At 39.4% G+C, this 10,892-nt stretch overlaps 2 protein-coding genes and 1 long non-coding RNA gene across 3 annotated transcripts in view; 1 reads left to right on the top strand and 2 right to left on the bottom strand.

Annotated features, from left to right (window-relative positions):
• LOC107747139 (complement C3-like) overlaps positions 1–6,092 on the bottom strand; it is a 22,097-nt gene extending 16,005 nt beyond the window's left edge. The window contains exons 1-12 of the mRNA XM_016561569.1: positions 6,022–6,092; positions 3,712–3,907; positions 3,395–3,557; positions 3,235–3,308; positions 2,960–3,048; positions 2,690–2,772; positions 2,497–2,584; positions 2,211–2,316; positions 1,905–2,025; positions 1,670–1,785; positions 1,410–1,556; positions 1,082–1,285 (exon numbers count right to left, since the gene is read on the bottom strand). Coding sequence (XP_016417055.1) covers positions 1,082–1,285; positions 1,410–1,556; positions 1,670–1,785; positions 1,905–2,025; positions 2,211–2,316; positions 2,497–2,584; positions 2,690–2,772; positions 2,960–3,048; positions 3,235–3,308; positions 3,395–3,557; positions 3,712–3,907; positions 6,022–6,092 — 1,458 coding nt within the window. The remainder of the gene's footprint in view (positions 1–1,081; positions 1,286–1,409; positions 1,557–1,669; positions 1,786–1,904; positions 2,026–2,210; positions 2,317–2,496; positions 2,585–2,689; positions 2,773–2,959; positions 3,049–3,234; positions 3,309–3,394; positions 3,558–3,711; positions 3,908–6,021) is intronic.
• A 2,127-nt stretch (positions 6,093–8,219) lies between these two features.
• LOC107747140 (uncharacterized) lies at positions 8,220–10,011 on the top strand. Its single transcript, XR_001640764.1, has 3 exons — positions 8,220–8,437; positions 9,763–9,820; positions 9,967–10,011. It is a non-coding gene; the product is annotated as an uncharacterized LOC107747140 (long non-coding RNA).
• LOC107747169 (DENN domain-containing protein 1B-like) overlaps positions 10,012–10,892 on the bottom strand; it is a gene marked incomplete at its 3' end in the record, with an annotated part of 16,386 nt that continues 15,505 nt past the window's right edge. The window contains exon 23 of the mRNA XM_016561607.1: positions 10,012–10,521. Coding sequence (XP_016417093.1) covers positions 10,012–10,521 — 510 coding nt within the window. The remainder of the gene's footprint in view (positions 10,522–10,892) is intronic.

Below are 10,892 nucleotides of genomic sequence, written 5' to 3'. Positions count from 1 at the left end.
ATGTTGCTACCATATTTTTTACGGTGAAGTTCTGGCAACCACAGCTGCCAGTATTTTACTGTAAATGTCACAGATTTTTTTTACAGTGTAGGTGTATATGACTTTCTTCTTTCAGTCGAATCCAATCGGAGTTATATAAAAAATTGTCCTGGCTATTCCAAGCGTTATTATTGCAGTGGGTGGGTGTTTCTCTTTAACAGTCCAAAACAAGTTAAATAAAGCGTGTGCATCCATAATAAAGTGTGCCTCATAATGCTCCGGGGCATGAATAATGGCCTCCTGTAGCGATTCCATGCGTTTTTGTAAGAAAAATTTCCATATTTGAAACTTAATAAACACTTTTATCTCAGGGGGGGGGGGGGGGGGGGGCGGAAGCTGTTCCGGCGGATGACACAGGACGTATGCGTAGCGTAAGCGCCGGTGATTTGTGACGAACGCAGAAGCGCGACAGAGAGACAGTAAAACAAAATGCCGGTCAAGAATTAAAAGCACAAAACGAGGATTTGTATAGAAAAACTATACAAGTTAAAAGCACAAAACGAGGATTTCGATTAAAGCCAAGAGGTTTTCCTTTGGCAAAGTAAGGAAACTTTGCTTCCTTTGCTCCTGTAAACAAACGTTGGTTATCGCGAGACTCACACGTGCATGCTTTGCATGTACGTCCTACGTCATCCTCCGGAAAGGCAGTTTCTCGTGAACGCGCGTACGACAGTTAGCGCAAGTTACACAAAACTGTTTATAAGGTTTTAAATATGGATTTTTTTACAAAAATGCATCGATTCACTACAGGAGGCCTTTATTCACCCCCCAGAGCCGTGTGATGCGCATTTTAACATGGTTAGATGCGCTTTATTTGACTACTTTTGGACTGTTGAACAAAAACACCCGCCCATGCCATTATAAAGCTTGGAAGAGCAAGAACAATTTTTAATATAACTCTGATTGGATTCGTCTGAAAGAAGAAAGTCATATACACCTAGGATGCCTTGAGGGTGTGTAAAACATGGGCTAATTTTCATTTTTGGGTGAACGAACCCTTTAATAACGTCTCTTCTTGAATCATGGTATGACTGTCACTCACCATGTAGGTGAAATCTTGATCTCTCACTCCTGGACTTCTTCCCAAGTTCAGACTGACTTTCATTTGATCACCGATCTGAAGCTCTGCAGCTCCGATGCCGATGTGCAGGTAGTTGTTGGAGCCGTCTTTGGGCTTGTAGGCCTGAGCCGTCATCTTCTTCACTGCCTGCTGTTCGTCGCTTAATTGTGGATCTTTGGTCTTTACCTGGAAAGAATAAACATATTGTTTTCTAATGTGATGTGAACAATATGCTTCACTGCTTGTTTAACATCTGTTAACTGATCTAGTTTTTACTAGATCACCAGTGAAACTGACAGGCAGGTCTTACAGTTATCTCCAGTGTAGAAGATCCTCCCGGAGTGTTGACAGTAACTTTCGCAATGCCGTTGTCTCTTGTTTGACCTCTGACCCCTCCAGGATCGACCTCCACTTGTACATTTTTAGCAGGTGTTTGGTCAGGATTTGTTACGTAGACCTTTTTGCAAAACCCAGACCAAAAAATATGGAATGCAGTAAGCGGGGTTTTTTTTTACTCCCAAAAAGTTTCCAGTAAGTTATGTTTTTTTCTTCCTGGTTAAAATTTTATACCGAGACATCGAAGGGCATTCCAGGTTTGAAGAAGTGTGGTGTTTTTTTGAAGTGGATGGTGTACGGTGACGTTACAATCTGAAGGCCTTTCTTGTGTGCTTCCACCATTTCACTGCCTGAACCATATGATAATAATCAGAAATGCAATCATGCAAATGACATGTTTTGACGCCTAAAAATATAGATTTTGTTGTCCAGCAAGAAGGTTCATCAGTGAACTTCGTGTAGTTCTTACCAGACTCGGTTAACACACTCACTGTAACGTACAGTGACTGGCCGACAAGCTGCATGATGTTTGGGAAGGTCTGCAGGATGTGTTTTCTTCTCAGCTCGGCTGTTCCACTTCCATCCCAGATCTGACATTCAACATAAAATGAACACATAAAATCGTGGGTTTACGGTGTTCAGGAGGGCCACATTTGCACTTCCTTTTGCATTTTTCAAAAAATGGTTCATAAATGGGGCAAGTAATTGTAAAATCTGATATCAGTCTGGTGTTTTCATAGATACATGTATATGTATATGTATGTGTGTGTAGTACCTGCACTCTCTGTAAGGAGCCTGGTATACTTATCTTCCCTTTATCTTCAGTCACCACACCAAATACAACAAATCCATGACCATTGACTGTCTCCCCAAACAGATACCTTCAGGATATACACACTTAGGGTGTTGTTTTACACTACCATTGAGAAATTTTAACCAAAGTATGTCATAGACTTTTCATTAAGACCGAATCATATCAACTTGTGTAAAATGGGCATCCGATGACCCCTTTAAGCTATTAGAAACATGCATATAGCCATAACACAACAAAAGTACTGTACTTGGCTTCGATATCAACTGATAGACTGTCATCGTTCACATAGAAGAAGGCTTTCTGTGGACTCAAAGAGACCTCGAAGCTGGGCAGGACTGCAGGAGGAACAGGAGGAAGCTGAGTTGATATCAGTGAATTGCAGATGTTACGGGTTTATCTTTGTGTAATGTTGTTTTGTAACAGCTCGCAGAGACACCTACCGTATTCTTTGACTTCAAACTCACTAGAGAAGTTCTTCTGTGGGCTGTTCTGGTGCCACGCCACGAGTTTCCACAAGCCTGGGCTATTTGGACACCAGACGAAAAGATCATTGTCTGTCATTTCACAGTCTTATTGAAAGATCTTTGTATTCTATCTTTCAGAGGTAAACCCTAATATTTGTAATTTCTTAATTTTTCATGTTAACTCAAGTTAACTAAAGTATATGTTAGTTTAAATAATACTTTTAATTAGAAAGCACTCGTCCTCACCTAGCTGGATCCGTCAGGCTGAATGTTCCTGACACCAATCCTCCACCGGGATAAACAGATTTGCTCTCAAGGCTGATGCCATCAGGTGTCTGCCAACATTAAAGATGTCGATACGTTTATAAATATGCATTAAAACGTGAACACATACAGCTAAACACATTCACAAAAAGTACAGTACTGTGGAGTACAAAAGTCTCCACAAAGAGACAAAAATCTGGCGGTCTCATGTTTTGCACCTTGTTGTACTTTATTACACAGACGGAGGACATATTTACCAAGATCTCCACTCTGACGCCACTTTCCACAGGCTGTGTCATGCCTGGACTCAGTGCAAACACCCGGTAATAAACTACAGGGAGAAGACAAGCAATAGGAGAGCATCTTGGTGCGAGAACTATGATGGAAACAAATGCAGAGCAGCAAATACTAGCACACCTGTGCTGTCTGGAGTGTAGATGGTCTTGTCGGTCTGTAAAACTATGTGTCCAGACTGAAAGATCACCATGACCTTTTTCTCAAGCAGCTTCTGTGGAAACTGGGCTTGCAGGACGGCATATTGCTGCACTCCTTTCTCAAAGGAAAACGCATTTCCGGGTATCTACAGACACGGACAACTGAGAAAAAACGCGCTGAAACACAGCAAACTAGCATTCGTTGTGCTAACACAGTCAAATTTTACTGTAAAATATGTCTACATTCAAACATTTTTGACAGCCTCCTCCCAAAACATTGGTGTGAGTGGAGCGCCTCACCTCTATCTCGACCAGATCCTGGTAGTTCTTGGCGGGTGTCAGAGTAACCGACGCACTCATCACTTCACGGCTGTTATCTTTCGGGTTTTTTACTGAGATTTTAACATTCAGACTGGCTCCGGAATAGTCCTGCGCCTCCACGAACACTTTCTCTGGGGACCCCACCTTCAGTATGTTGGGCGCCGAGAGAACGTAGCTGAGCAAAACACATTCATTTAGGAAGAACGGGTCTCGGCCTCATTTCACAGACAGCACTTTTACAAAGGATACCGCACTACACTCATTTACTGAAAATGAGTGCTGCCCAAGAAGAATATTACTTATGAAATGAATTAAATAGATTTAATTTTGTTTCGAGTGATTTGGTTGGAAGAGTTATAATCGCTTCTCTCAAAAGCGAATGCACACCGGGCTCTAAAGAAAGACCTTAGCAGCTAATTTCTTTTTTTAAACTCCAGTAAATGATCATTATCAGTAAATAATCATATGCAAGTGATATAAATGATATATGGCAATAAATTGAGGTTAAAATTAGGTAATACATTGTAGCATAACAGTAATATTGGTATTGTATATTAATATTTTTTGTTTTAATGTTACTATCAATATATTGATTTTAATAGTAATTAATTGTAATAATTGTATTTCTTTAGGTAATTTCTTTTAAAATATTTGCCTTAATCTTGACACTTATTGTCATCTCACTACATCTAAATCAGTGTCCACAGATAAGGGTTCAATCATTCATGTGCTTTAAATAAAAAAAATTTTAATGATGAAAAAGAGCTTGTTTTATCAAAGGCAACACTTAATAATATATCTCAAATCAAAGCAAGGTTGTTTTTCAATGACACATGCGTGTTTCATAAGGGTTCAAATTTGTGTCCCCACTTTTTGTCAACACTGTCAGACATTCATTAAAATGTAATACAATCAGGGAATATCAGGGGCAGCTGTCATTCTAAACATCAATGTCAGACAGGCTCTGGTAAGTTTTATAGTTTTAGAATATTTGAAATCCTAATGTTAATATTTCCTCTGTCACAACCATGTCAACACCATCTTCCAATTTATGAGGAAATTATTTAAATTTTTTTAGATAATTTTATTCTCCTGAAACAGGTTCTATTAGCATCTAGCATCTAGCATCAACAGAAAAAAGCAAAGGGCTACTACATGAACTCCATTTGTTTTGTGAAAGAAATCTGACAAAAAGAAATCTGACCGTCAGATGTCACCACCGTAAGGTTTTCTGAAAGTCTGACGGTGGTGATGGGCCAATGACGGAGTTTACAGTCAACGTGAAGTCATCATATTTTTGTGGTTTTCCAAGTCATTTTTAATTACCTTAAATATAAAATAGTGTTTAATTTGTCGGTTAATGTATACATACTAAATACGTGACCTGACATGTTGCTTTTGGGGATTGATATACAGTAATTGATTAATTGTTTGATAGTTAAAATTACTACAAATTCAGGTTTTCGTCACCACCGTCAGATGTGTCAGATGAATATTTTGATCATATTTGATTATGATATTTTAGATTTGTTGAGGAATTGTTGGTCACATGTGAAAGTGTAATCTGTCTGCTAACATGAGAATGTGTTTTAAAATGTTAAAAACATGTTGTTTGCTGTTAAAAAATATAGTTCAAATTATATTACACAGTCCAATAGCACATTTTGAAAAGTTGGGAGGTTGCATCAAATCATAGCTCAGTAGCTATTGTGGATTTTTTTTCGAATTATGCACTCTGTTTTGTCCCATTTATCAAGAATCAGTCATATAATTTATTATTTGTTATTATTTATCATTCAGAAAGTTTCGCCTGAACTTTTCCCAATAAAGTTGAGATCTGTAATCATACACTCTAAAAAAATGCTGCTTTTAAATATAACCCAGCGCTGGGTTAAAAAGGGACAAACCCAGCTATTGGGTTGTTTTGACCCAGCTATATAATAGCTGGGTCAAAACATATAGCTGGGTCAAAACAACCCAATAGCTGGGTCAAAACAACCCAACCGCTGGGTCAAAACAACCCAACCGCTGGGTCAAAACAACCCAATAGCTGGGTCAAAACAACCCAATAGCTGGGTTTGTCCCTTTTTAACCCAGCGCTGGGTTATATTTAACCCAGCATTTTTTAGAGTGTATGAAGCATATTTAAAATATAAAGTTTGGCTAAGAAATGCATCAAATTTATATTTGAAAACAAAATGAATTCCGAAGCATTATATCAGAGAAGGTTATACATTACATTACGTGTTACATGGTGCAGTCCTAGTGTGTGTGTGCTGTGATACTCACAGGGGGTCGCAGAGAGAGAGGAGCGGTAATGAAACGACAACAGCCGCCAGCCACAGCAAGTCGACGCGCATCGTGCCGGTCTGTCGCTAACGGGCTCTTAACTAAAGTACCAGATGCTAATTCACAATATATTCATCATCCCCATCCTCCTCCTCCTCCTCCTCCTCCTCCTCATCGCTGTCAGTTATTGGGCAAGACGGGTGGAGGGACCTGCGCTATGATTCAGCGGAGGACCATCCTGTGCGATAAAATTGTGACATCTTCACTTTCCTCTTCTCTCTCTCTGGTTCAGAGTGTCACAGCAGCATCACGCTGGGATGGAATCATGTGCTAGTAAATAAATTAGTCGGTTAGTTACTTTTTATATTGTGAAAAGAAGTTTTCTGCCCTTTGAAGCCAATCCAACACCCAGCGTTAGAATTTGTCGTTCTCTGTCGGCGTATGCAAACTCATAGTGAACCTGAAGTTAAAAACCACAATTTCTCAATCGATCGAGTTGCTGTTGATGGTTGTAACACAACCGGATTCATCCACCATCAGCGGTCTGATCTACAGTAACCATTATAATACAGAGCAGTTTGATCGCGTGTCATTTAAGGCTCTGAAAGTTGATGCAGTAATTCTGTCTTTCACAATCATCCACTGAGCCAGTGCTTTGCAAAAACAAATAATCTTAACTCATTCAAACTAAGCTCAGCTGAATTAACTTTAAAATGATAATTAAAAGTGTAAATAGACGGAGTCAGGTTAAAGTACCTTACACAAATGTACTCTGTCAGATTGCAGCACAAAGACTTTTTGTTTTGTTTTGCAAATTCAGTGCACATACTCTTCTATAAATTAACTGATTTATCAGCGATAACAGTAGCAATATTCAGTAGCATTTTCAGTGCTGGGTAGCAATTTATAACATGTAATCTGGATTATATCAGATTCCAAACAAAATACTAGGCTACTTGTAATTAGATTGTTGTCACACCCCTTTGGATTTTTGTTGTGTTTTTATTCCTCATGTGTTCTGTGACCCAGTTTTCCCTCATGTTTGATTGTGTCATTAAGTTCAGGTGTGTCTGGTTATTTATCCTCATTTGCTCCACTATATTAGTTGTGTTCTGTTCTCTGTTTTTCGTCCGGTCTACTGCGTCCCTATGCTCCTGCCTGTTCTGTCCTGAATTTACCCTTGTGTGGATTTATTAAAAGACTATTTGCATTTATCTTCATCTTCTTTGTGCGTTTATCTCACTGTGGTGTGACAATTGTATTATGTTTTGAAATGCTCATAATCAGATTACAGTTAGTTTTTATGAATTACATAGGCTATTATTCACACAAAGGCTGTAAATTATTTATAATTCCTTTTATTACAATTCTTTTCTACTATTTTTTAATTTTCCTTCCTAAATGAACCCACTTACACACATTTGGACAGTCTTCCAGTTTTTGTGTAATTGCACACACCATCCACTAGCTGCGGTTGCACATGTAGAAAATGCACACATTTTAATTAGTATTTGAATTATCACTCAATCAGTCATTTAACCATGCATTGCTGTCTTTGGAAGGTCTTTGTCGTCAAAATACATCACATTTCACAAATTCATGTCATTTAACCCACACATGAAATGTTTAATGCGTTTCATGAAATTGATAAAAAAATAAATTTTTATCTCGCTTAGAGTTTGATATCCTCCCTGAGCAGCTCCACCAGCTTCCACTCACTCCCTCACCTGTCCCAGGACACTTGCAATCCTAAGGCAGAGCAAATAAACCATGCCTGTTAACAACAACAGCACAATGAATTTCAGCAAACATCTCTCTATTAACTTGCTTATTCGTTTTCCTGGGAAATGGAGGGTGCATTTGAAGTCGCTTTCGAAATAAGTCAGCCTTCGTGATGCAGTCGGCCTTGGAATGCGGTCTTCGGAGGGTGCACACTGAATTGGGACAGTTTATGTCGTGAGGCTGTGACGCAATCGCACTTCAAATCCGCACTTGGGAGTCCGTGCACTTCACTTTGGGACACAGATTCAGCCTGATACGCACTGTTGCTTAGTATTAAATTTTTATTCCAATGAAAATTAAACAAACCCTTTAATTTTATTCCAATGAAAATTAAACAAACCCTTTAATTTTTGTACATTCATAGCACTACACAACAGTTAGCCTGTGTAACGAGGAATGTCAAAAAAGGGGCGTTGATTCTTGAGCGCGTTTCACCTGAGTTTCGTGAGAGGAACAGGTACAGTGAGTTGACGCGCTTCCGGACGCAGGTGAGAGAGTAGCCGTCATGAACGCGAGGATCAAAAAGAAAAGCGGCTGCCTCGCGCTCTTCGCTTGGACGCTGAGGTCTTGATCCTTTGGGTTTTAAAATAATAACACCAACAGTTCCTCCGCCGGTATCACAGCAGTTTCTCAGGTGAGCTCAGTTTCTCTTTCAGTCGGGTGGTTGTTCGTCTCAGTGTGTTTTGAAAACAGCTCGTCAAACCAGCTTCGCCACCGGCATTCCGCGACTGACTGTCTGACTGACTGTCTCATCTTGAGCTGATAAAACTCACCTCACTCCAACACCGCCGCTGCTTGCTTAATACATTATCTCCAAACTCGGAAGTCAAATAATATGTGAAGAATTGATCATCAGTAACGAAAGTCCAATATAAGGCAGGAATCAGATGGCAGTATGGTACTTTAATATAGGGCAGTGTATTGAATACCATGGTATTGACATGCGTGAGGGATGTAATGTGACTGTGAGGTAGGCCTACGTCTATGTCTAAACTTAACCTTTGTTTCTCATGATTTTAAATAGTTCATTTTAAAAGCCAGTTGAAATGTTTGAAATTAGTTTTGTAGATTAAATCGAGCTTGTGTATGAATTCGCCAGGATTCACTTTAGAAAGTTGATACACATTTAAAAAAAAATGCTGGGTTAAATATGTACAAAACCAGCGGTTGGGTTGTTTTCAACCAACAGTTGGGATAAATGTTTAAATGGTTTATCCATATTTTACCCAGCGCTGGGTTGTATTTAACCCAGCATTTTTTTTAGAGTGTAAGCACCAACACACCACTTGTGGTCATTATATATTTTATATACTTGTTATTTTATAGTTTTGTTGTCTTGTTGACTTTGTTTTCACTCATAAAATGCGAAGGGAAAAAAATAACAATATATAGCTTATAGTTTAACACCTAGACTTTGACTACAATGTATTACAAATATATAAATATTACCATCCTGGTAGGGACAAAAATGTTTTATGATGCATTTTATGCTGCTTTTTTTTTTTTTTTTTTTAAGTGTGTTTACCCAAAAATATAAATTCTGTCTGTGTGACTTATTTTGAAGAATTGTACTTGTTAAAATGAATGGGAACTGAAGGTTTCATGCTTCAAAAGGACACAAAAACAGCATTATTAAATTGCATCATGTGCTGTATTTACAGGTCTTTCAGAGTCAAAAATAGTTCAGATTAAGGAAAAGACACCAGTTTAGTCAATTTACTGAAAGCCATACAGCTTTGGAAACGACTTGAGGGTGAGTTCAGTTCATGTTCAGCTGCGTGTTAAGTGTTTTTGTGGATGTCCTTGTAGCTGTAGGTTAGTGCTGTTCTCCCAGACTAATAATTAACCCCATCAGTCCACAGCCGAACAGTAGACTCTTTTGAAATTATCTTCTCATCTGTGAATGTGTTTGTGAACTGTAGGAATTCATGTCTTGCTTTTATCTTCCTCCTCCACTAGGTTAAAGTTCCCTTCCAAAATGTAAAAGGATGACCACTGTGTAGTCACAATTAACCAGGTACTTTGCTCTCTCTCTCTCACAAACACACACACACACACACACGGATACTCACATTTTGTGTCTCTTTGAACGGACACACCCTTGAACCACTGTTACACAGATATTCTTAGTCTGTGTTTGTTTTCACATGTGCATGTGTGGAGCATCATGAGTTCGGAGAGCGCGTTGGGCCTGTTCATGCCGCTGTTTGGTGATAGAGGTTCAATGCTCTTCTTATCTAGCTCTTCTCTTTTGTCTATCTTTACATTGTGAGAAACAGCGGAGGTAATTCCTTCATTTGTTGGTCCGTTTGGGCCCAAGTCATTTGTCGTCTTATGCTCTTTCTGAAGTTCTTCTTTGTCAGGTTGCATCTCTGTCCTCTCTGTAACTACTGTCTCGGTTTCCAAGCTTTCCTCCATTGTTCCGTTCATTTGTCCATCATTTTTCGACCAACTGTCCTTTTGTTGCTCCTGAGAACCCACTTTGGGATCCAGAGAAGCATCCTCTAGAATTTGTAGATCTGAACACAGATTTTCCCCTAACTCGGTCAAGTCCTTCTCTAATTGGTTAAGCTCATTTTCTGGCCCGTCAATCAGGACATCAGGCTCCTCCCCCTCACCACCAGGCCCCTCCTCTAGCTCCTCCTCGCAGCTCATGAGACTTCCGCTGTTTCCAAAAGAGGGACTTAGACTCTCCTGACTTGGGTTGGTCAGACTCTTCTGAAAGAGAAATGAAATGGTGAGAGAGTGGCCTTTTCCACCGATAGGTTCCCGGTGCTGGACTATTTGTCAAGTTTTCAAAAACAGAAGTCAGGTAAGACTGACTAATTCAATTAATTAGTGAAGCCTTTCTTGTTCATGTTGTTTTCATGCAGCAAAGCCATTTTATTTTCTCAGTTCACCTTAAATATGTTTGAAATGATTACTTTGCATTTCAGTCATAGAGGGCCCTATCATACACTCGAACACACAAGCAAGGTGCGGCGCAAGCATTTTTTGCTAGTTTCAGCCCGACGCAGTTCTCATTTTCCCGTCCTGCGCCGCGTTGTTTAAATCGCAAATGCATTTGCGCCCATTTGTGCGCCCATGGG

The sequence above is a fragment of the Sinocyclocheilus rhinocerous genome, unplaced genomic scaffold (genome assembly GCF_001515625.1).
Source record: "Sinocyclocheilus rhinocerous isolate Xijiao unplaced genomic scaffold, SAMN03320098_v1.1 scaffold1310, whole genome shotgun sequence".
Classification (NCBI taxonomy): Eukaryota; Metazoa; Chordata; class Actinopteri; order Cypriniformes; family Cyprinidae; genus Sinocyclocheilus; species Sinocyclocheilus rhinocerous.
The sequence above is the reverse complement of the archived record's forward strand: the minus strand, read 5'-3'. Positions and strand labels throughout refer to the sequence as shown.